This window comes from Octopus bimaculoides, chromosome 3 (genome assembly GCF_046866305.1).
Source record: "Octopus bimaculoides isolate indiv1 chromosome 3, ASM4686630v1, whole genome shotgun sequence".
Classification (NCBI taxonomy): Eukaryota; Metazoa; Mollusca; class Cephalopoda; order Octopoda; family Octopodidae; genus Octopus; species Octopus bimaculoides.
The window spans coordinates 67,988,961-68,016,486 of record NC_142930.1 but is presented as its reverse complement, the minus strand read 5'-3'; the positions used below and the strand labels follow the sequence as shown (position 1 = coordinate 68,016,486).

The window sequence follows — 27,526 nt, the reverse complement described above, 5'->3', positions numbered from 1 at the left end:
CAAGTTAGTTTTTGTTTGTGGCAGATGTTCAGGTGCAATAAAGACTGTAAACAAACAGGAAACAACTATCTCATTCCAGGGTGAAAAACTAGAGGTAGTCGATAGCTTCCGCTATCTGGGCGACCAAGTTAGTAGTGGGGGTGGGTGCGCTGAAAGTGTAGCTGCTAGAATAAGAATAGCCTGGGCAAAGTTTAGAGAGCTCTTACCCCTGCTGGCGACAAAGGGACTCTCACTCAGAGTAAAAGGCAGACTGTATGACGCATGCGTACGAACAGCCATGCTACATGGCAGTGAAACATGGGCTGTAACTGCTGAGGACATACGTAAGCTCGCAAGGAATGAAGCCAGTATGCTCCGTTGGATGTGTAATGTCAATGTGAATACCCGTCAGAGTGTAAGTATCTTGAGAGAAAAGCTGAACATTAGAAGCATCAGTTGTGGCGTGCAAGAGAGACGATTGCGCTGGTATGGACATGTGGTGAGAATGGATGAGGATAGCTGCGTGAAAAAGTGCCACACCCTAACAGTTGAGGGAACCCGTGGAAGAGGTAGGCCCAGGAAGACCTGGGCTGAGGTGGTGAGGCAAGACCTTCGTACATTGGGCCTCACCGAGGCGATGACTACTGACCGAGACCTTTGGAAATGTGCTGTGCGTGAGAAGACCCGGCAAGCCAAGTAAGATCGTTGCCAGTGCCCCTGGACTGGTTCTTGTGCGGGTGGCACATGAGATGCACCATTTTGAGCGTGGCCGTTGCCAGTACCGCCTGACTGGCTCCCATAGGATTTTCGAGCGAGATCGTTGCCAGTGCCCCTGGACTGGCTTGTGCGGGTGGCACATAAAAGACACCATTTCGAGCGTGGCCGTTTCCGTGCGGGTGACACGTAAAAGCACCCACTACACTCTGAGTGGTTGGCGTTAGGAAGGGCATCCAGCTGTGGAAACTCTGCCAAATTAGACTGGAGCCTGGTGTTGCCATCCGGTTTCACCAGTCCTCAGTCAAATCGTCCAACCCATGCTAGCATGGAAAGCGGACGTTAAACGATGATGATGATGATGATGATATATATATATATAAAAACATATATACACATACTCATACACACTCTTACATATATATACACACTTGCACATATACACAAACTCATACACATATACACACAAACTCACTCATATATATATATATTCACACACACACACTCGTGCATATATATATATATACACATACACTCACTCATATACACACATACATATATATATACACACACATCCATGTATATATACAAACTCATACATATATACAAAAACTCATATATATACATATATATACACACATATACACACTCACATACATATATACGCACACTCATACATATATATAAAGATTGTCATACCGGCCATGACGAAGGGAAATAGCCCTGAAACTCGAGTCGCCTTTATATATATATATTTATATTTATATATTTGATCCTTTATATTGAACACTCAATATTTCATCTACATTCAATACTTTATTTCATGGTGCCATCCATTTTTATTTTATTTTATATTATATATTATATTATATATTGTATATTCCATATTCTATACCCCACATTAGTTCTGCAGGAATATAAATAAAACATAAAAAACAGACAGTGTTGGAACTCTTTTAAGCAAAATAATATATACACTCATATGCATATATACACAAACACATATACACTCATACATATATATATATACACACTGATATATATATATACACACACACACACATACACACACACACATATCTATATACATATACTCTTTTATATACATACATATACACACATACATACATATACATACATATATATATGCAGATATTACACATATTTCACACACACACACACACACATTTCCCTACATCCTATTTACACTTGATTACAGGATTGTATCAAACTATCAATAATCATTAGTCAATGAAGGCAAATTGCAATTAAATTTTGAACATCAAAGGTTATGTTAAATATATAATCAATAAGCTATATCATAGCCAAATACTGTTTACATTTAACTATGTACTTTCAAAATATCAATGTATTTCATAACCTGATCATGCAAAATATATGTGTGTGTAGTATGTACGTGTGTGTGAATACACACACACACTGTAGTGCAAAAATTGTTCAGAAATCCTTGATAACATACTTAAATCTGCATGACTAAACATTATACATGATTATGAAATCCTTAATGTGCATATTTTGTCAGATTATTTTATCAATAATGGTTTGGTATTTAATTGCATATCCAAAAATATTTCAACTCGTCAATTGCTGACCCCCAACAAAGCTCTTATATAACTCACTAACTACTATCACACATGTATCTGAGATGATGATGCCACACTCTTTTCTTCTCTTGCAGCTGTTTTACATTTCTAATAAATCAAGAGAAAAATGTGTGTGTGTGTGTGTATGGAGGTGCTGAAAAGTTCCTGACTTTGGGTAAAAGAAAATACAGGAGGACCAGTTAATTATCATTGTATTGAACATATTCCTCTCTCAGATTCACACACTTATATTGCAGTGATCCTTCAGTTTTTCTAAACCCTGTAAGAGAACTCACAAGGTTGGGCCTCTAGCCAGGCCTTTCGTAATACTCCTAAAGCCAAGAACTTTTCAACACCTCATATATATTTTATTCTACTACATCCTATATACTCTTGATCACAGAATTGTATCATGCTCAATAATTGTAAATCAAGACATATTTTGATTAAATTGGGATATCAAAAGCCAGGTTATTCAGATAGAGATTGCAGCAGGCAGCAGAAGAGATTAACTGAGCCAACAGTGCTTCATATATTGATGCTGAGCAGAGGAATCTTGAAAGATCAACATGTCAGGATTATGAAGCTCTATCAAGAGCATAACTGCAATACATCCATAGAGGTTGCACCATGGTCATGTAATCAGCTAATAAAAGAGTCAATGACTCCAGCATGAAGACTATCCCCACGACCCTCTCAGGAATAGCTGGTAGGATAGCGACAGAGAGCCGTGGAAATCTGTGCAAGCAGCATGACCAAGATGATGATATAGATAGCCTACAATTTGTATTATAACTAAAAGGCATATAGGCAGTTAATTCAGAATACCCATAATATTAAATAGTTTACTGATTGTAATTGCACGGGTATTATAGTTTGGGACTTATTTCTGCTTAAGTCAATTCTAGATACAGCAATAAAATTGGCACAGAGAGAATGACAAAAATATTCTAAAAATTTAGCAGGAAGTGGAGGGAAGCAGTACCCATGAACTTTTTATAGTGCTCCCAAAATTGGTTGGAGAGGAAAGGGAAGAAATCTGAAACCTTATCCAAATGCTTGCATCAGAGAGGACTTCACTAAAGGCACCCAAATACCAGTTTCTGTTAAACTGGGTTATAAATTACGATTACCTGTCAAGAGTCAGTAAATGAATCCATTGGATTTTTCCAGTCTCCATCAACTGAATAGGATTGAAGACATGACTGTGATTAAAGAGCAAACTTCTTAACCATAGAGCAATGCACGCGTCTATTAAAGAATCTAATCATTAATACAAAGTGTGTGTAAATTTATTTTATATATATATATATATATATATATATATATTCATCATTTTATGTCTGTTGACCATGTTGGTATGAGTTGGATGGTCTGAACAGAGACAGCAAGTTGGAGAGCTGCACCAGGCTCCAGTCTGATTTGGCATGGTTTCTACAGTTGGATGCCCTTCCTAATGCTAACCACTTTACAAAGTATGTGGAGTGCTTTTATGCAACGCCACACAGGCACTTCTACATGACACCACACAAGCGCTTACATGTGTGTGTGAGTATGTATATATAATACATACATATATATATATACATACTTTCAATGTTAGTTAGATGCAGGTGATCAATACCCAACTTCAATGACCATCTCCAGTTGACCAACAAGAAAGCTACAACCAGCCAAATATTGTATGTGACAATTCAAGTTGCCCACCACTTCAAGTCATTCTACCTATGGTAGAATGAATGTAGATGCTCTTCCAAAACCAGCCAGACAGAGCAAGCTTGTCAATCCAATGAAAATGCAAGCTGTAGCTATTTTCAGCAAAAAAAGTTTTATTAAAAGTACACATGCACACATCAAAGAATTAGCCGCAAATAATTAAAACTGAGATAGGAGTATTGTAGTTCGCTTGAAGCATTGTGTATTGTTTGTAAAGAATAAAAATTTTAAATGGTACAACAATGCACTATAAAACAAGAAATGGACTATATACCTGTTGTAATTTGGTTATCTATAGTCTGATGATATTTCGGAATTACAATTCCTTCTTCAGATCTTCTTGGCTGGAGTCAGCAGAGACTCCAGCCAAGAAGATCTGAAGAAGGAACTGTAATTCCGAAATATCATCGGACTATAGATAACCAAATTACAACAGGTATATAGTCCATTTCTTGTTTTATAGTGCATTGTTGTACCATTTAAAATTTTTATTCTTTAAAAACTAAGAGAATTTTTTTTTAATTATTTCACATAATATGACATGAACAAATATAAACATTTCAAAAACTTACATTCTCAGATTTCTGACAAATTAATTTCACATAGCATTCTTTGGAACTTCGTTGAGGAACAGTATACTCAAGAGGTACAAAATTAGTATGATAGATCTGAAATAAAGTAAACAGAAAAATTTTTGACTAATCTTTCAAGACAAAGTCCTCATATTTTAAAGAAAACTATTTCTAACTCAAATATATCTGAGAGATTCCCAAGAACTAATGCATTTTATTAAACTAGAATAATTTGATTTCCTCTTTAATTTCCTTCTACAACTCTTCAGTGAAAAAATAAGTAGCTTCAAATAGAATCTTAGATGTAAACATCTAAGCTGAAATACTTTTTTGATAAACAGTCCCTCACATTTCAAACTTTTCATAAATTACATTACAGAAGGGAGTTGACTGACATTGGAAGGGTTTAGCTCTCTAAGTTTAGCATGGAGTATTCCAGCAAAGATTCTATCAGAACATAATTTACTTTTATTAAATATTTTACTTGCAGGTATGAGACAAGGTCTCTACAGAAAACTAATATGGTCTCATAATTTAAACATGTTAGAATTGAACAATTTTTCTTTTTTTTAAATTTTTGGAAAATAATCAACGAAAGTAAATAAAAAAGGTGTAGTAAAAATCACAGCTAACCTCAATATCATCAGGATACTTCTCTAGTGCAGTGTCTTCTGATATTCCAATGCAACCATATTCAATAGGTGTGAAAACAGTTGTTGGTATAAAGTTGTAGTCACACTAAAGAAATGAAACAATTAAAAGAAAAAAAAAATCCATTTATTTCACACAAAATTCAATTTACTTTTCATTTATCATTAAATATATAAAACACCTTAATTAATGGCAACAGATTTAAACTGAAATGATCGGAATTTTATCAAAATATAACAAAATAAATAAAAGCCATTTTTTCACCTGAACCCCACCACCAAACGAATAAATAAACACAACAGATAAACAAAAAAATAATCCCACAGTAATTGAACAATATTAACAATCAAATTGAAATTTTTTTCATTAGTCCAAAGAAAAATATCAATGAAGTTAGAATTATGTATTTTGTTTTGCTTCATAAATAATGTGTAAGGGAGATAATCATTTTACGACTAATCCTGTAAAAATCATTTAAAACAGGATAAAATGAGCCACTGAAAGTAGCAGTTAGGAATTTATATATCCATAGCTTGTTCTCAAACATATCATCTGAGCCATTTGACATAATTTAAGTAAACTTTAGCTAAATAGTAAATAATCGCTCTTCCATCCTCATGATTGACCCAATTAAATTTTTAATTGAAATGATGTATGAATCGGGTTAAGCTCAAGTAATTAATGAATCAAAAAGAATTAAAAACATCTCACAAGGAATAACTCAAATGTTTGTCCTGCTGATAGCCTCGACTGGCTAGAACATGTACATAATAATGTACAATAAGTATAAAGAGGATATTTTATGCTTGTTTAACACATATTTGCATGACAGTCACAATATTTGCTGCTAACAAGACTTATTGTCAACAATACAAAATCTCATAATTTATCACCTATTATGTAAATTTAGTTATTACATATTCTACTTCATTGCATAGAAATTTCAATCACTGAGGTTATGCAAATAAGCTAAATTAAAGTCGGTTTTCTCATTCTATTTATCAAAATTATTATAACCTGGTAAACAGAATATACTTTGTATTTATTACTTAAAGTTATAAATAAAATAATAAAATCAGTTTGTCATGTCGTAACCTTCTTTGAGCACAGAAGGAAAAGCAGCCTTTTCTGCAATTTGGATTATGGAATTGTGAAGGAAAGTCACAGAACTTCAAGTGGCTTTTTAAAAAAAAAAATTATAATATAATGCAACTATGTTATTATTGTAAATCAAACAACTTACTAATGTTTTCTCTGAAGTAAACAGGCGACGAACAAGTAAAATTCCAGCCTGAATGGCAACTGGAGTTAGCTCTGGTTTTCCATCCGAAACATCCCCAACAGCATGGATGTATGGAACATTACTCATTTCAGACTCATTACAAATGATTTTATTATTTCTTTAAGAAAAAAAAAAAAAAAGCAAAGATATGCAGTAGATAAATCAACTATATAATAGTTTATCTTACAAAGAAATAAACAACACAATTAAAACCACATACTAAAATTTAATGTAAGGTTTAATATTTCAATACATTTTAACTTCAAAATTACTATAGACTGTCATGCTAGCACAAATATACTTTTACTATGGAAGCAGACATATTTTCTTGTTCACACCAAAACGAAGCCTTTAAAAAATTAAAAAATATAAAATCTATTTCTCAATTCATATTACTTTATAGTAAAGATCAGGAACTCATTTATCAATACTTTCAAGAACAACCAAGTCTACAACTGAAAATGATTATTTGCTGTAATTGCCGGAAGACTGAAAATATTTCTAATTTTGGCACAAGGCCAGCAATTTTGAGGGAAGAGGGCAAGCTGATTATACAAACCCCAATAGTTGACTGGTACCTCTTATTACCCCCAAAAAGGATGAAAGGTGAGGTCAACCTTGACAGACAGAAATACTGCGAAGTGCTTTTTGCCAGCGTGCTGCCTTAAGACTAAAAATAATAATAGCTGCTGACTAATACTGTTATAGTTTCCTCACTGAATAATTATTTCTCATCAGCTTTATAAAGTGCCTTGCACTAAATGTGTTAAAACTAACTAACCTATTTTATATCACAAGTATTGGGAATATACCTGTTTTTGTCTCATACCATTTTGAAATTACTTGAAATGATTTAAATTTTACATTCTAATTGTACAAGAATCATACCCATTAAATAGATCATGTAATATCTTGTGAACTTGGTAGACAAAAAAAAACAATATAAAGCCTACCTTCTCTCAGTTATATATATTTATAAATTGTTTTTAATGCCAAGTTCTATTAAAAATAATTTAACATTAAACTGAAGAATTATTAAATACTATTTTAAAAATTACATATTTATCATATTTTTACAAGAGGAGTGCTTTGAAGTTTCAACCTACTACCCTTTGTCATATGCTTCTGCACATGTATGCACATAGCACAAGTGTGTCAATATGAATGCTTCCATTCCATGCTTCACATGAAAAAGCAATTGATGGTGTTGATATTTCCTTGTTAAATCATGCAGTAGCTCTACATCTTCAAGAAACTTCTTGACTTGAAAAACATAAAAGTAGTGACAGGAAGGGTATCCAGGTGTTTAAAAATGCCTCAATAATATGCATTCATCTAACCTATGTTAACTTGGGAAAATGTGCATAATATATATATATATATATATATATAGGGAGAATTCACAAAAAAAAAAAAACAGATGAAGACAGGTGGTGTAGAAAACAAATAGATGCATTAGTATAACGCTCTGGAAGTGAAAAATCTTTAACGTTTCGAGCCTACACTCTTCTACAGAAAGATACAAGGAGAGAAAAAAATGTGTATAGTGGTTAGCGACCTATCGCGTGTGAGCGCGCGCACACACGCACGCACACACGCACACACGCGCGCGCACGCACACGCACGCACACGCACGCACACGCACGCACACGCACGCACACGCACGCACGCACACACGCACACGCGCACGCGCACGCACGCACACACACACACACACACACACACACACACACAATCACTTTAAAAAAATTTATTTGGAATATAAGGATTTCAAATATTCTTTTCTACTCTCGGCACAAGGTCAAAATTTTGGGCCTTGTACACAACTGGTACTTAATTTATCAACCCCAAAAGGCAAAGTCAACCTTGGCAGAATTTGAACTCAGAACATAAAGACATGATGGGGATATCAAATATTAACTCACTTTGGGTTTACTTTGACACCTACAGATTCAAGATTCAAATCTTTGGTTTGAGCTTGTCTTCCAATAGCCAAAACTATCTAGAAAATAGGAACATATATAGGCATAAACATTCAGAAAGAGTTCTATAATACATATTTTTTCTTTTTTTGAAATTCATTTTATTATTTAACCCTTTAGCATTTAAACCTGAGATGATGTATGATTAATTTAAAACAACATGAATAAATAAGCATTACATTTGACAGAATGTGAATGCTAAAGGGTTAAATATATATTACGTTATCATTATTTAAAAAAAAAATATATATATCATCATCATCGTTTAACGTCCGCCTTCCATGCTAGCATGGGTTGGACGATTCGACTGAGGACTGGTGAAACCGGATGGCAACACCAGGCTCCAATCTAATTTGGCAGAGTTTCTACAGCTGGATGCCCTTCCTAACGCCAACCACTCAGAGTGTAGTGGGTGCTTTTACGTGTCACGCGCAAAATGGTGTCTTTTATGTGCCACCCCCACAAGAGCCAGTCCAGGGGCACTGGCAACGATCTCGCTCAAAGGATTTCGTGTGTTGACCGCACATGAGCCAGTCCAGGGGCCCCGGCAACGATCCTGCTCAAAAAACCTCATGTGTCACCCGCACAAGAGCCGACCCAGGGGCGTCGCCCGCACATGAGCCAGTCCAGGGGCACTGGCAACGAACCCGCTCAAACATTTCATGTGTCACCCGCACAAGAGTCAGTCCAGGGGCACCAGCAACGATCTCGCTTGAACGATTTTATGTGTCACCCGCACATGAGCCAGTCCAGGGGCACCGGCAACGATTTCGCTCGAAAAACCTCATGTGTCACTCGCACAAGAGCCAGTCCATGGGCACTGGCAACGATCTCGCACGAAAGATATCATGTGTCACCCGCACAAGAGCCAGTCCAGGGGCACTGGCAACGATCCCGCTCGAAAGATTTCATATGTCGCCCGCACATGAGCCAGTCCGGGGGCACCGGCAACGACCTCGCTCGAAAAACCTCATGTGTCACCCGCAAGCCAGCCCAGGGGCACCGGCAACGATCTCGCTCGAAAGATTTCATGTAAACAATATATGAGTATATGCATATATATGTACATGTATGTATATACCTTCATCCACATGTACATATAGATACATAACTGGGTACATGACGTGGCAAAAGAACATGGACAAAAAGGTAAACAAGGTGCAACAAACAAGAAGGCCACATAGAAACATCATCTTCATCAGCTGCCACCATTAAAACCCCAGCGTTTCGAAGAATTATATATATATATATCATCTGTACTTGTTTCTGCCCTCTTTCTTGTACCTCTTTCTCCCCTTTCTCTCTGGCCAGGTAACCATGTACCTCCTCTATAACAAGACACCTGTTTCTACCTCTGTTACACTAACCTTTAACCATCTGACACAAGATTACAGCATCCAACTGTAAAAACCTTGCCAAAATAGACAGCGGCCTGGGGTAATCTACTCGGCTGGCTCTTGTCAACTGTCCTACCTATGCATGCACAGAAGACAGACATTAAACGACAATGAAGATGATATATATATATATACACACACATTATCTGTATGTATGTATATATATATATATATATATATATATACACACACACACATACATACATACAACGCTAACCACTGAAAGTGTAGTGGGTGCTTTTACGTGCCACCGGCAAGAGGGCCAGTCAGGCAGTACTGGTGACGGCCACGCTCAATTGGTGTTTTTTCTGTGCCACCTGCACAGGAGCCAGTCCAGCAGCACTGGCAACGACCTCGCTCGAATGTTGTTTTTCATGTGCCACCGGCACAAGTGCCAGTAAGGCAACGCTGGTAATCATCACACTCGAATGGTGCTTTTTATGTGCCACTGGCATGGGAGACAGTCAGCGGCCCTGGCAATGATCACACTCAGATGGTGCTTTTAACGTTCCACTGGCACAGGTGCCAGTCAGGCAGTGCTGTCATAGGCCACATCAGTGAATTTGATTTTGATTTCACTTGCCTCAACAGGTCTTCGCAAGCAATGCATAAATAGGCTGGTTACACTGCTGGCATAGGCCACGGATTATGGTCTCACTTGGCTTGCCGGGTCTTCTCAAGCACAGCATATTTCCAAAGGTCTCAGTCACTAGTCATTGCCTCGGTGAGGCCCAATGTTCGAAGGTCGTGCTTCACCACCTCACAGATTCCCTCAACTGCTATGGTGTGACACTTTTTCACACAGCTGTCCTCATCCATTTGCACCACGTCCATACCAGTGCAGTCGTCTCTCTTGCACACTACATTTAATGCTTCTTAGGTCCAACTTTTCTCTCAAGGCGCTTACACTGTCGTGTATGCACACTGACCAAGCTTACACATGTCCTCAGCAGTCACGGCCCATGTTTCACTGCCATGTAGCATGGCTGTTTGTACACATGCGTCATAGTCTACCTTTTACTCTGAGCAAGAGGCCCTTTATCCCCAGCAGAGGTAGGAGCTTTGAAATTTAATATAAGTTGTATGACATAAAAATGTAATATTATCTAAAATGATTTTTGCTTACTGTATCAAATTCATCTGATTTTTCTTCAGACTCTGTAGCATAGGTGACTTTTAACCTTCCAGGTTCACCAGCCTTAAGTTGTTCAACCTGCATATAAAAATAGTGTCTTTGAAATGCACTTTTTAAGAAACAAAAACAAAAAATGCATAAAATTTTCCACATTTTCAAAATTATTGTATGAAACTTACTGAAACCCTACCTTCAAACTCCTAAGCTACAAAACTAAAATCCCCATTTATCCAAAATATAAACTGAGTATAAACAAGCAGGCTAAAGAGATAAGTATATTTATTGCAACAACACTTGTTCTAAAATCTCTAAAAATCTTCAAATGATTATGGCTACTTTTCCAAACTAATGATTTTCAGAGATAGAAGGCTACTGAACCTTAAGACATCTCAAAATAGACAATATATATATATATATATATATATATATATATATATATATATTACTCTTGTTTCAGGCATTAGACTGCAGCCATGCTATGACACCACCTTGAAGAATTCTTGTCAAACGAATCAATCCCAGTACTTATTTTTTTAAGCCTGATACTTATTCTATAGGTCTCTTTTGCTGAACCACTAATTTACAAGGATGTAAACACACTAACACTGATTGACAAGCAGTGGAGGTGGAGCAAACAGAGACACAAATACATTCGCCAAACAATAGCACAGAATATTCAGCTACCATATAAAGAGATCAGAAATTAAACAATCACCAAAATGACATGCACATTTTGTGCTTTAGCTGACTCATCATTAATTCTGGATAAGGAAATCAGATGTTTCCTGTGAAGCAGTTGACAAACTGTAAAGCAGTCAATCAGGAGTTTCACTTTCTTCTGCATGTTAAAAAGCATAAAGGACGTGTTTACATTCTTGTAATTTCCTATCACAGCTAAGAGGTTTTCTAATATTTAATTAAACTGGATCATATGCACTAAATATTATCCCACAGCCTCATTACAACCATTTTCAGGTATATTTTAGGATGAAGTCAAATTCAATCTAGTAAATCGACCTAATATTTGGACATCAAGAAAGTGAAAAGTGCATGTAGTATTTTAATCTATAAAATCTGCAACATCAAGGCCTTAATAGATTATAAAAGCATAACAAGGTTATGTGCACAGCTGGGAGTTCCTAATTTTCATGGACCCCTAGCTGTGCACATAACTGCTGTTCTAGTCAACTAAAAGTAGTAAGCAATAGAAATGCCATCCTTTCTCACACTGAAAAAATAAACTAACATAAATCAAGTTAAAAAGATAGGATTATTAACCCTTTAGCACTTAAACCAGCCATATCTGGCCAGAATATTCTGCCTCTTTTATGTTCAAACTGGCGAGATTCAACATCTCACACCTACACTATAATGTCATTATAAAAAATGAACAATCACTTTATGAAAATCTTGAAGCCACAAGACAATGCATGATTAATTCAAAACTGAATAAATAAGCATTGCATTTGACAGAATAATCTGAATGCTTAAGGGTTAAATAAATTCAGTGCATCGTATAAAACCTCAAATTTAATTTTTACAGTCAAATTAAGCACACTATAACATAACTCAATTTATAGTCATCACATACTTAACAAATAATTTAACAGGATGGTTTTAATATCAAATATTATATAGAAATCAAAGTGAGCAATACACTAGAGCTAATCAATGCACCACAGAAAGGGAAGTGTCAGGTTTCAGATAGCTTTAATGTGCAAATAAATGAAATTAACTCAACTAATATTCTTTCTATTATAAGTACAAGGCTTGAAATTTTGGTGGGAGGGACCAGGTGATTACACTGACCCCAGTGCTCAACTAGTACTTTATTTCACTAACCCCAAAATGATAAAAAGCAAAGTTGACCTCAACAGTATTTGAACTCAGAATGTAAAACTGGAAGAAATACCACTAAGCATTTTGTTGAGCAAGCTAACAATTCTACCAGTTCATCATCTTAAAATCAACTAACCTGAAAGCTGGAACGTTATAGAGAACCAAATTGAATAACCTGCATAAATACAAAATGAGCAATTTGCCAAAAGACAAAATATGATTACCTTTTTTACTTGAGCCTTGTGAATAAACTTTATTCCATGATCCTCCATATTGTCACCAATTAATTCTGCCATTTGTCTATCAAAACCACGCAGCAAAATAGAGCGGACCATAACAGTTACATCTAATCCAAAAGCTCTCAGAAAACCTGCACACTCAAGGGAAATATATGAAGCTCCCACAAAAAGAGTCTTTCCAGGACAATAAGGCAAAGAAAACAAGTCATCACTGAAAAATAACAGGAAATACTATCTTAATCATGTCTTTTTTATATTCAGACACTGAAAACCAACAGATAAAAGCTGACAGAGGAAAGACAAATACTCATATAGAAGAATGAAAGATAGAAGTATTATGAATTGACACATAAGAGCAAATAATTACCTTGTGATACAATATTCTCTTGCTCCAGGACATTCCAAATAGTTTGGTCGTAATCCAGTAGAAATTAGAAAATGCTTAGCAGTGAGTGAAATCACTTTGCCTTTCTTGTCAGTTGCCTATAGACAAGGGAAACAAAATGGTTCACAATCCAATTATTTGGACAATATATCAAACTATATTTTAAACCAATAAACTGAAAAAATTACAGAATATAACAGGACAGTTAATTATCATTGAACATTTACCTCAATTTTATGTGGCCCAACAAACTTGGCATAAGCATTATAATAGGTTACTTTCTTTTCTCTTAGCTGAACTCGATAACCCCAGTTCAGGGACCCAATGTGATCCTGAAATAAACAATTCCAAATAATTAGTTTTAGAATTTCAATTAATAAAAGAATATCTACAAATGGGCTCAGAAGAGCAACTCATTTATAGTGTTAAAAACTTGATTGTTATGTGTGGAGATACCAACAAACACACAGAGTAGAAATTGGGCAGTGAATGCAGAGGACATTGCAAAGATTGGAGAGGAATGAAATTAGTATGTTCTGGACACTGGAACTCTATGCAGCCCTGCAGCTTGTCGGGTCCTGCCAAACTGTCCAACACATATGCCAGCATCAAAAACAAACATTAAATTTTGATAATGATGACACATACACACAAACACAACAGTCTTTCTGTTGCTGTGTGCCAAGACAGCAACAAAAGGTAGGTAGGTATATGTGTGTGTTCACATATGCACATACCAGCCTCAGCTGGTATATTTGGTTCTTCATTATAAACAGATAAAAGAGAGCCATACATCTTTTCTCATGTACAAAGTCTATAGTACCTAATGAAGTTATTTGAAAGCAAAAACTTATATATACATAATTTTTACAATATTTGAAGTTTTATATATATAACTTCAAGCATTATAAAAATTTACAGTATGATTCAAAGAGTATAATACCTGAATATTTTATAAATGTTAAATTTAAATGTGAAACGATTATAGAATAAATCGTTCTCAAGGGAATAAACCATATGGCAATATATATTTGCTTTGATATAGTTTCTATAGCTAGATGCCCTTCCTAACACCACCCACTTTGCATCATGTACTGGGTGCTTTTATTCATGGCACCAGCACTAGTGAGGTCACCATGCAGCTTGCAAGACTAAAATTCCTTTCAACTGAGTGGGGCTGCAAGAGAGAGAGAGATGGCTTCATGCTAGGAAACGAGGTTAAAATATAAAAGGAATCGGAAAAGAAATGATTTCTTGCTGTAGAGAAGCTACATGGCTATTCACACTTACAAGAAGGTGGGAGTGACCAGGGTGAAGCTAGAGAGAAAAATAGCAGTAGTGAGGTGAGAATGGACCATCCAAGTACAAGGTAAGAAGAAGTGAATGAGAAGACAGGGTGTGAAGAATTAGTGAGAAAAGGCGAGGGGAGGGAGAACTTATCACCCATTCCAATTTTAACCATCATTTTTGTTGAATCTTCCCTGTTTTATCTCAAAGGTCCTCAAACCTGGGAGCCTTTTTTCCTTCTGGTGTTATTCTGAGATGATAACCATCAAATTCATGATAACATGGAAAACACATTAAATGATGATCATCATCATGATCATCATTTCAGATTTACTCTTACTTGTTTCAGTCATTTGACTGCGGCCATGCTGGTGCACCGCCTTAAGTCGAGCAAATCGACCCCAGAACTTATTCTTTGGAAGCCTAGTACTTATTCTATTGGTCTCTTTTTGCCGAACTGCTAAGTTACGGGGACGTAAACACACAAGCATCGGTTGTGAAGCGATGGTGGGGGGACAAACACAGACACACAAACACACACATATATATATATATATATATATATACATACATATATACGACAGGCTTCTTTCAGTTTCTGTCTGCCAAATCCACTCATAAGGCTTTGGTCAGCCCAAGGCTATAGTAGAAGACACTTGCCCAAGGTGCCACACAGTGGGACTGAATCCGGAACGATGTAGTTGGTAAGCAAGCTACTTACCACACAGCCACTCCTGCACCTTTGTGTGCAAATTTGTGTGCAAATTTTGGAAAACATTTGTTAAGAAAGGTAATTTTGTTTGAAGACATAATACTGACACTAATAAATTATACAGAAACATCTCCCAATTAAACACATAATTTAAACCTTAACTGGACTAAACACTGGTAACAGTTAATACACCAAAAAGCTATAAGATTCCCAGAAACAAAGTTTAATTCATTTTAAAATATAAAATTGTTATCTAAATTTATCTACAAGATTTTAATACACCCAATTTATTCAGTCGTTTATGTATTTGGACTGAGTATAAAATTAAATTTTACCTGTATAGCATTTTTCATGACATCCCAATTATGATCACCTGAAAATAGATGTTAATGTTATACTAAACATACCATTGCTAAGCAATGAGAAAACTGAGTTTACAAAGGAGATAACAAAGGAATATATGTATTTGGTGTTGAAGAGGACATGCCTAATCCAAGCAAGTATGGAAAAGAGGACATAACTATATACAAGATCATTTTTATGTCTATTATGTTTATATAATAAACAAAAATTATATATGCAATAATGAGTAATTAATTATCAACAATGCACGTATTTTTTTCCTACTGACAAGAAAAACAGTCATCACTAGACATGGTCTAACTATTAAATAGATTTGAACCTGAAAAGTCAAACTTGTTATCTAATTAATCAATCTGTTTCTTGTTTACTCCAAAGAGCAGTAGTTAGTGGCCTGTTTTGTGTTGGCAAAATTACCAGGAAGCAAAATTCATTGAACAATTTCAGCAAAATATAGAAAAAGTGTTCTGTCACTATCAACTGTCTAGAAATAGTAATGGAAAATGTTTTTAAATGATTGAGCAAGTATTACTCATCAAAAGGATGCTAGGCTGTTGACTGTCTTCTGCTGATGACAATACTAAACTTTTGTTCAGAAGAATGAAAGGCAAACATTATGCAAACTAGTCATGGCTCTGCTTCTGAAATCACTCACAACAGACTAAGCATTAGTAAAGTGTGTGTGACATGAGTGCCAAAACAACTTATAAAATTGCACAAAGAAAATCATTTTGAAATTTACCAATGACCTTGAAAAAACTATAAGATGACACTCTTGTAATGTAAATTTTCACTGGTGACTAAACATGAATAGACCAATACAATTCTAGAATGATTGACCTCAGAGATAAATTACTGGCTTCTTTAAATGCATGAACAAATAAAAATTCATTTAAAAATATATATACTAGCAGAAAACAGAAAATCTTTCAAATCTTACTTAGTTCTGTTGACCAACCATAAGCTTTACTGTCTTTTCCAGCTTCACCTGTGAAAAATAGAGTTTGGTAAAATGAGGTGACAATTTTGAATAAAGAATATTGTAAACAACCCCTTCAAAATATACATCTATAATAGAGTACGTTACTTGACATTGAAGCCAGTTATGTAAATCTATCTCTTTAGCATTACAATGTTGTTCAGTATGTTGAAATGTGAGAGAATATAAATGCAAGTTGAAAGTATTTTTTGTTTGTTTTTTAAGATTCAGAAAATAAACTCGAAGTGGAATCAGAATGAATGTTAGATAGTGTAACTCAAATAATTCTTACCATAACAAGGAAGTAAACAGAAATCAAGGTTATTATATAAGGAATACAAAAAAAAAATTCACCAATGAGGAATTGTGAGGTTGTGTGGAGATCAAGAAATGAATATACCTCAGAGTAAAAAAAACATCTCTGGGAAAGCATTCTGCATTTGAAAAACTGATTAAATAAAATTAGTCATGCAATCAATGTCTATTTTTATTTCAATTCTTCTGTATGTCAACTTAATAAAATTAATCAGTATAATAGTTATTTTTACATCCATTTTTCTATCCTTGCATGAGTGAAATGGTTCGTTTATCAAAAACAGTTCAAGTACATTCATTGTTACAGTTGGCTGCACTTCCTGCTATAAAACAACTCAACTCTGAATGGAACCCTGCCTCCTCCATTTGTTTTTGTTTTTTTTATATATTAGCCAGCCAAACAGGAGCAACCAGAATTTTGTACTTGAGGTAAAGACCTAGATCAATGGCTGTAGCCCAACTTTCTAGCCTCACAAACACTACTCATAGGATAGTAAAATCAGGTTCTTTTATAAGGTTTAAAAAATTAGGCCCATGAAAGAAAAAAGTAAAACTTACCCAAAAGAGCAGCTTGATGCATTAGTTTTTTTGGAATACACCCTACATTGACACAAGTGCCTCCAAGACCTATAATAAAAAGAAATATATTTCAACTAAAATGACCAGAAAGCATAGCTTAATATACAACAGTTAAACAACAGTGAAAAGATATAAATATGTATGTATGTGCAGGAATACATATTTGAGTATAAGCATACAAATATGGAATATAAATGCTTCTCTTCATGATGTTGACAAAGTGTCTGTTTCATTTTCACTTTTATTACAATTTACAATATCTGGTGCTACAGTAACAAGAACTTATATTTGTAATGAACTTTTGATCAAAATGCTAATAAGAAATGAAAAAATTAATAATGCTGATGGAGCTTGTCAAAGTGTCAGTGCAAACTGACTGGAATAAGATGCAAATAGGAGGCGCAATGGCCCAGTGGTTAAGGCAGCGGACTCGCGGTCATAAGATCGTGGTTTCAATTCCCAGACCGGGCGTTGTGAGTGTTTATTGAGCGAAAACACCTAAAGCTCCATGAGGCTCCGGCAGGGGATGGTGATGAGCCCTGCTGTACTCTTTCACCACAACTTTCTCTCACTCTTACTTCCTGTTTCTGTTGTGCCTGTAATTCAAAGGGTCAGCTTTGTCACACTGTGTCACGCTGAATATCCCTGAGAACTATGTTAAGGGTACACGTGTCTGTGGAGTGCTCGGCCACTTGCACGTTAATTTCACGAGCAGGCTGTTCCGTTGATCGGATCAACTGGAACCCTCGACGTCATAAGCGACGGAGTGCCAACAACAACAAGATGCAAATGATGGATGGAAGAAAAATTGAAAGATAAAAGCAAGAATTTTTAAATAACAGATTCTATTAAATCTAAAATATTTGAGAACTGCAATCATACCTAAAAATTACTCTTTTGCTCAAGTGATTACCATCAAATGAGGCTTCAAGAACACAAGGTGTCCCTAGAAGCTAAATTTAGCAATATGTCTTCCCAACAAAACTCAAGAGGCCAATATTAAGATCATGCAGAAAAAAAGGCTCAAGAGAATAAATCTTTATGAAAAAAGTACAGTCACTTACCCCAGGTTGTGCCTAAAGGTGTTGGTTTAACAAAATCAAAAATAGCAACTTTTTTATCAAATGAAGCAGCTTCCTGAAAAATCAAGGCATTATGTTAAAAAAGAAAACTACACATGGCATTGTTAGTTAGAAGAATCATAATGCCACAATGGAAATAACTAAAACCTTCCAAATGAGCAGATTAATAATAGACTTTCAAAAATACAAATGCAAGATAAAATAGTTTATCTTTAAACATTACTAATTAACACTTAATATATTAATAAATATTGGCTCCAAATTTTGGCACAAAACCAGCAAGTTCAGAGGAGGGGTAAGTCGATTACAGCAACCCTACTGTTCAACTGGTACTTATTTTATTGACCCTGAAAGGATGGAATGTTAAGTCAACATCAGCGGAATTTGAACTCAAAGACAAACGGAATGCTGCTCAGCATTTTACCCACTGAGCTATTACATTTCTGCCAGCTTGCTGCCCTAATAATAATAATATTGATTATGAATCAATAATGTAGGTTCAACAAAATAAAGATTTTAAAACTATCCAGTTATAGAGATTAAGGAATCAGATACACTACAAGATGCCTTTTTATTCTCTTTCTCTCTAACACAAACATGAAGGACAAAAATGAGAGTACAGTTGTAATGGTTATAAAGGCAAATTGTATAAAAAGAGTAGGCAATCTTGATACTTGGGAGCAACCCCATAGGATCCAGTACTTGTTTAACATAACTTCGCACAAGCTTTGTTTGCTTAGCAGATTAGTCATTGTTATTACATCTTTATCATGAGGCATTATTTTGAAGCCAGATTCCGTAGCTATATAAAATGCTACTAGTATCATTTTATTTTAAGAGACAGTAACATTTTATTTTTATTTTTCATGAAAGACTGCTTATTCAGTGTATCAGACCAGCAGTCATGTACATACAACCTCTACCCACCCCACCCCATCAAGACAATATTAAAAATTCAGCACCACAGAATATTTTCAATGACAGCAATTACTCAATTGCTTTATCATCAGACTAATGTAGTAAACAATTCATGCCTAATCATGACATTTTCATTGTTTACTTGATGGATCAAAAATTCCATAGATGACAGCAACAATGTATTAAATACAGTCAACTCAATTAATGACAAGCCATCAAATGCTACACACTACAGTACTAACCTAATTTATGACTGCTTTATATAGCACATGATCTGTGCTACTGGTTGGGGAAAATGCCAAGTTTGCCTTCTCAGAGTAGCTAACAGACTGTGGAATGGGCTGTCCCACAACAATAGCATAGAAAGAATGCCTTTACATTTTTATTTCACTTACAGTGAAGCACTGTAATTAAGTTTATTACAGGTCTTCTGAGTGACAGTGTTGAGTATTGTGTTTACATAACAGGCTTCCATACAGTTTTCATCAACCAAATTCAGTCAGAAGGCATTGGTCAACCTGGATCTATAGTAGAAGACACTTTCCTAAGGTGCCACGTAATGAAACTGAATCCATGTGGTTGCAAAGCAAACTTCTTTATCACACAGCCATGCCTGAGCCCTTCGAAAACACTGACAGGAGTTGATACTGTTTAAAAACTATTCAAACTACTGACTTTGAAAAATATTTGAACATAACCTTGTTTGAAAAAAAAAATGATTACATGATAAAAACTTTTAGTATTCTTTAACTGTTGTAATTATCATGTGTTAAAATTAATTTTTGCCTTATATCCTTCTCAACTTTTTCAAGAATACAGTGAAAATACTGAAAGCAGGCCAACATTTTCATTTGTGAATCATTTTAAAGCAGAATACATACCTTAGCTGCTGCTAAACCACCAGATCCTCCACCAATGACAATTAAATCAAAATCATAAGATTCTTTAGATGATATCATTTCCAGCAGCTGGCCACTCTTATGAAGTGCTGCTGTGTCATCATAGCCACCTAGAGTGTAGAAAAAAATTATTCATACTGAAATTGCAATCAAGCTTATTGTAAATATACTAGATGTACCTGCCGTGACCCATTGGGTTACAACCATTTCGAGTTGAAAATGTCAATGTGCAATGGGAAAGGAAAAAATGTTATTTCAAACTTCATGCAATAAAATTCTTAAGTACAGTTCTCCTGCCTTTGGTGTGACAACATAGACACAGCCAAGGGTTTCTTCTTTAAAAACGTTCAAATGGCCTATGACCTTTTTTCTTTGCTTTCTTCTTTGCCATTCTTTGTTCTTACTGTTCCAAGTGAAAAACATGGGTACTTCAACATAAAATAATGTTTTTGCAAAGTTACTGTGTGAATATATGTGTGTGTATGTAAAAGGAGTGGGTATGTGAATGTGTGTGTGTGTGTGTGTGTGTGTGTGTGTGTGTGTGTGTGTGTGCATGCATGTGCGCAATGGAAATGGGATGGTTCATCTCTGTTCACTTAGTATTTGGGTTTATTTGCAAAGAATATGCAAAGATCAGATTTATGTCTAGTAATAAGCAAAGATCAGAAACAAAACTTCCTACAAACATTATAAAACATCTAACTTGTACTTTTCTTTTAATTTGTAGCACATTTTTAGAATTTTTTTAATTAGGCTTTTGAGCTTAAGGCACAGTGCATGATGTGTCACTGGATACAAACAAGCAATTTATGGGACAAGTTTAATACTTTATATTTTTAATTAGAATATATTTTGATAATAGAATGACATTATTGTCATTCTAAAAATAAACAAATCTTCAAGATACATGATAATGCATAATTAAAAACCATGTAAATGAGCATTACATTTGATAATAATTTGAATGCTTAGGGTTTAAAGTATTCAATTAAAATATTTCAAATGAAAAGAAAATCCTCTTTACCAATATGCTTTTTATTGATGAAAATATTTGGAACAGTCCTCTGGCCACTCATCTCTTTCAAAGTTGAATGAATATTATCACCATTTTCTAAAAAGATAGACATAAAATGTAAACATTAACAATATAATAGAAACCTAAAAGTAAACAATTAGCTGAGAAAGAAAAAGTTAAAATAAACTGTTTTAATAAATTGTTTTAGACAATTGCTGGTGCCATGTAAAAAAACACCTGTACTAGTGCCAAGTAAAAAGCACCCAGTACACTCTACAAAATGGTCGGTGTTAGGAAGGGCATCTGACCTTAGAAACCTTGCCAAAACGGACAATTGGAGCATGATGCAGCTCTCCAACTTCCCAGCTCCTGTAAGTGTCCAACCCTTGCCACCATAAAAAAGATATTAAATTATGACGATGATAATGAAGTTTTCTAAGATTATAACATTTTATGATTTCTCTAAAAACTTATTCAATTAAAAACAAAGATAACCTCATCATCATTTTCCCATATTTGCAAGGGCCAGACAAAATTTGCTAAAGAGGGTTTTCTACGTTTGGACAACCTTCCTGTCACTGTCCCACCACCTGTTTCCAAGCAAGGTAATATTTCTTCATGGCCAGACAAGGTTTTCATGGAAGATTGGAAATTTAGAAATAACATTGCTTGTACGATGGTGGCACTTATTTATAACCATCATGTGATGTCAAGATAAGGCAGGACACATACCCCCATCCACACACATGATGGGTTTCTTTTAGTTTCCATCTCACAAAACTTTGATCAACCCAGGTCTATAGAAGAAGATACTTGCCCAAGGTGTCACGCAGTGCCAGAACCCAAAACCATATGATTTGGAAGCGAGCTTCTTAATTACACAACCATCCCTGATTGGATAATTAAAAAAAGCAACAGCTTAAACATAAAGTAGTTCTGTATTTCATGTTTTAAGCAGATAATTATAGTCATAAAGTAGGCCTTGATGATCTAGCCTATATCAGATTGTAACATGAATTCCTCTAAGTGTCACTTAGATCATCCTAGCAGGGTTTTACTCTCATTCAATGAAGCAGCTGCAAATTGGAAGAGGCCTTATGGCAGGCCCTGCACCAGATGGGTGGGCATGATTGAAGATCTCCAGAGGCTCAACATCATCTTGGAGGATGCAGAGGGGATGGCACAGGACAACCAGCAATGCAGAGTACTGGTGGATATGGTCAGTTCTTAGCATGATAACATCTCTGGGACCACTAACCCGAGACGACCCCAACCCCATCAAGCAAGAGCATGAAGCAAGCAAGCAAGCCGCAAGCAGCTCACAAGGTCCTGTACATAACTGTGGTTTTAATATCATTTAGCAAAGGAGAGAAAATCTTCCTCTGGATAGAATGCATTATATTTAACATTCCCAATGAACTTGGTATCTATTCTTAATAAGTATATAAAATGAAAACAAGAAATAAAAAGAGCAACTAAATACCTGAAGTCTGCAGTAGATTTAAACTGAAAACTAATAATTATCATTCTACTTCAGCAACTTATCTTACACTCAAAATCACAGCAAGTCATAAGGTACCTGAAGGTAGCTGATCTCAAAATTAAACAATCTAGAGATTGAACACCCAGAAAAGATTTTATAACATACAATAGAATTTCTATTTCTTTAATGAGATTTTAAGATATAAGATTCTTACCAATTTGATCAAGTTCTATCTTTTTGTACTCTACACCCAAAGTATCAAATATCTGCTGTGCCTGTAAAAGAGAAAAGAAAATTATATCTAAGTAATTCTTGTTAAAAAATTGTTCTAGCATTCTTCATAATCACAATGATTTAGTAAAAAAGTTGTCATTATAAAACCGGTGTTTGGAACATAAACTTACATTTAATTTTAATGGATGGTTTTAACTTAAAACACTTCAAAACAGGAAGTTTGTATTGCAAAATGAGGGTGGTTTCAGATGGATTGCCTACACTGAGGTCCTGGAAATAATTGTTAAGCTCTGGATAGATAGTGTATGCAACGGAAGGCCATATGTGTTTCAGTAAGACTCTGCACTATCACACATGGCCCTAGTAACACAGAAATGGATGGCTGAAAAGTTTCATGATCACATAACCCCTAACATTTGGCCTCCTAATTCTCCAGATCTCAAACCATTGGACTATTACATGTGGAGCGTTGTTGAGAGAGGGGTCAATGAACACACCCATAACACCAAAGATTCTATGAAATCTACCGTAGAGTAAAGACCAAAATGAACCAGGACCACTTGATTTGAGCATGCAGATGATTTAGATCCCATATAGAAGCAGTTGTTGAAGCTGAAGGTGGCTTTATTGAATAACATTATAGAAAAGGTTTATATTTATCCTCATAGCACTTCTTGATAAATAAAGATATCAGTTATTATATATCCGTTTTTTTATAAACATAAATATGTCCTCAAATATTTTATGGACCCTGTATATAGTTAACATGATGTTCTGTTACTGGTTTAATGCTAACTGGATTAGAAGTGCTATTGACACCTCTAAATGAGCTGGATCAAATTACATTTCAATAGATGTACCATGCTACAGTATATAAAAATAAATTCAATTTAGATAAAAAATGGCCCATACACATCATTCGCCAAAAATTTTGTTTGTGCATATAAATCTTTTTTTTTTTAGGTATATCTAAAGTAACTAAAGATTTAGTATTTGTTTTGTTTTATTTTTTTATATACTACTCCCACTATTACTGTCCATCTCTCTACTGTTCTTGTCATTTTAAACAAAAGAGTAGAAAGGCTATTGAAAACTGAAGTCTACTTTAGTCAAAGACACCCCCCCCACACACACACACACACACACAACTGAGATTTTTTCTTTTGTTCTTTATTCCCCCCAACTCTACAAACTTCCATTGCTTCATCTGAACAGCAATACCTTAAATTTCTCCATTTAGAATTTTCCTTTCTTTCTTCCGAGTCATTGCAGTCATATAACACAGCTACTCATTAATTCATTAATTCAAGCTCTAAGGGTACACAAAATCCAAATAGAGAAAAATGCTTCTTTCCATCTCTATTTTAATACATAGTGTCCAAATCTCCAGGTAGCCAAGCAGAATGAAGGATTTATCTGATATGAGATGTTCAACTTCAAAACAGATGTTAAGGAAGCTATATAAGATACTGTTAAACAATATCTTGTCTAAGCAGTTTCTTAGGAGAAAGCTGTTACATGTATACCCTGAAAGAGTTAATAATTAACTCATACATTAGTATTCTTCTTTCCAGATCGTCCGAAAGCAGGTTACATAAAAAGAATGTGTTGAGAAAGCTTCCAAATCTCAAACAGTTACAAACTGTTCTTGAGAGGTAGTAGGTTATCAGCAAATGCAAAGCAACCATCTTTAGCAAACATTTGGGAGATAACATAATTGAATGAACTTCGAGGCAGTCTTTATGAATCTATTAGAAACAGGATATGGAAGAATGGTTGGTGAACTAGAAAACTTGTGTACGTTGGAGTATCACTCAGTCATGAATACATTTGTATCACTGCAGATTGAGTGTAGTCTATAAAAATTCTCATGGGAGGCATCAACTTTTAATAGCTTGATAAATTCTTCATAAGGAATGGTTTTATTATCAAGTTGTCTGAGATGTTAATGGCATAAATACTAGCATAATTAATAGTATAGCTACAAGCCCAAATTTGATATTGCACAATGCTTGCTTTGATCAAGCTACCTGCCAATGAACAACATCCTACTTCAATGCTTGGTGTTAGAAAGTTAGCATTTTGCAATTTTTTTTTTTTTTAATAACCAACTACCTCTTCTGGTTAACACACACAATGACATACATACAATAATAAGGTTAGAAATAAAATGGATAAGTTAGTGTGATTAACAGTTTATTGTTTCAAACAGAGTATCTTGTAATTTTATAAACTAACTTAGGGTAACCACATACATCTCAAAATCCAAGATAAGCATTGGAAAAGTACCTCTCTTGGACAGTCCTGAGCATTTTTGCTTATCCAGTTTTTTTTTTAATAGGCCAGCTATTGCCCAATCAGACAAGATTCCTTTCTCCATATCACATATAATCCAAGAAAAATGCAAGAGCCAATACAGCTAGCCACCAGTGTTGTGGCACCACAAAGAACCAGAATAGATACTGTAAAGCCATTCCATGCAATGCACTAATGTTTTTGCCAATCCACTACCCTGAACTAATACTCTTTTTTTTGTTGAGCCTTAAAAAGGATAAAACACAGAGTTGAACTCAAGAGTTCAAAGATCCAGAATAAATACAAGGCATTCTATCCAACATTCGAACAACACTGCCTATACACTACTTTCTAAATTGACTTAACAGAGATTAATTAGTTATATAAAACATGCATATAGTTACCTTTGTGCAAAATGGACATGTTGATTTACTGAATATCATTACTTTGTTTTTGTTAATATAATCATTAATTATCTCCTTTAGGGAATCTGAACCCCCAACAGGAGCCATAATTGTCTGCTATTCTGATAAAAACCTGCAAGAGAAAATTAACAAAATTAAATGAAGTTAAACATTGCTAAGGATTTTTTTTTTAATTGCTAAGAGAGCATATATCCTAAAACACCATAAAATTATTTTAGTCTTTGGTCAGTAAGTATTATTTCCTATTTGCTTTTGGATGTCAATGTTTTGAAATTGACATAGCTTCCATTGCATTTCAGACAGATTCTGCACTGAATTGCTGAAGTTGAAATATTGTTATATAAATATTCTGCTTAATACCACAAATTTGCTTGACCTTAACCACTTGAGCATATCCCTTAGTGGCTATCATGAGCAGGAGTAACGGGGGAACATCATAGCCATGTGTTGAGAGGACTTCTTTAAGATTTCAATAAATGTAACAAAAGCAAAGTTTGAAGGAAATATTAGCCATTTTTCATACTTTCTACAGATAAGCAAATGGGAAATAACAGTTGCTACCCAAGACAAAAATCATGTTACACAGTGTAATTTACCAATATCCCCACGACCACATACCCAAATACACATGAAGGGAGGTAACCTAAACAGTCCCGAAGATATCATATGAAGCAATAGCTGATTTTTAAAGTTATCCAATGGGAAATGGGCAAATTTCATGTTATCAGGAAGAAGTTTGAATTACACATTCAAAAATCTATTTCCTTAGTAAAGAGCACAGTCATTTGATTAAGTTATACTGAACTAGTATGCTGTTTCTGACCTACCACAACCTTTTACAACTTTTCAATCTAGTTTCATTAATTTTGCTTTTAGTATCTATTTTGACACTTTCCTGAGTTTTCATGAATTGTTCTTTGTAACCAAGATATGGTGCACAGCAGGGGCGTAATCTTTGCACTTCAGCTTTCAACCATGGAGTGTTTAGCACAGTTAGTAGGCTGGCAGCTATTGTGATCATACTGTGCCTGGTAAGATTTGTTCAGCTTGAAAATACAAAAATCACATCATGAACTCGTTTTTCTCTATAATTTATATGTAACTTCCTGCATGCAGGTTACAACATTATTATCCTCGATATGAATGCTTCAAAGCATTGTCACTGTTAATAAACTGGAGAAAAACTTCAAATATCAAAAGTAGCTGAAGGAAAAGGAAATCATGATGCAATCAAGCAAATTTTGCAAGTAAAATTAAGAAATTGAAGAGCATTTAGAAGGGAAAAAATTGCTGATTTTTGTTTGATAGAAGCAGAATCAAAACATTTTCATTATCTGAGAGAATGTTATTATAGCGTTTCAAATGAAATATGTTGTCAAGCTCTGAAACTAAAGCAAACTGTGATTCTTAATTCTTACATCAAGGCAAGTCATAATTGGCTTACACAT

At 34.9% G+C, this 27,526-nt stretch overlaps 1 protein-coding gene across 2 annotated transcripts in view; it reads right to left on the bottom strand.

Moving 5' to 3' along the window:
- The window catches only part of LOC106876152 (thioredoxin reductase 1, cytoplasmic), a 77,118-nt gene that overhangs the window by 5,130 nt on the left and 44,462 nt on the right, over positions 1-27,526 (bottom strand). For both annotated transcript variants that reach the window (XM_089349168.1, XM_089349167.1), the window contains exons 2-17: positions 26,058-26,190; positions 23,339-23,399; positions 21,651-21,737; positions 20,609-20,736; positions 18,792-18,864; positions 17,707-17,775; positions 16,795-16,842; positions 15,830-15,867; positions 13,723-13,827; positions 13,478-13,593; positions 13,096-13,321; positions 11,024-11,110; positions 8,444-8,520; positions 6,480-6,636; positions 5,219-5,323; positions 4,586-4,681 (exon numbers count right to left, since the gene is read on the bottom strand). In XM_089349168.1, coding sequence (XP_089205294.1) covers positions 4,586-4,681; positions 5,219-5,323; positions 6,480-6,636; positions 8,444-8,520; positions 11,024-11,110; positions 13,096-13,321; positions 13,478-13,593; positions 13,723-13,827; positions 15,830-15,867; positions 16,795-16,842; positions 17,707-17,775; positions 18,792-18,864; positions 20,609-20,736; positions 21,651-21,737; positions 23,339-23,399; positions 26,058-26,165 — 1,581 coding nt within the window. In that variant the 5' untranslated portion in view covers positions 26,166-26,190. The remainder of the gene's footprint in view (positions 1-4,585; positions 4,682-5,218; positions 5,324-6,479; positions 6,637-8,443; positions 8,521-11,023; positions 11,111-13,095; positions 13,322-13,477; positions 13,594-13,722; positions 13,828-15,829; positions 15,868-16,794; positions 16,843-17,706; positions 17,776-18,791; positions 18,865-20,608; positions 20,737-21,650; positions 21,738-23,338; positions 23,400-26,057; positions 26,191-27,526) is intronic.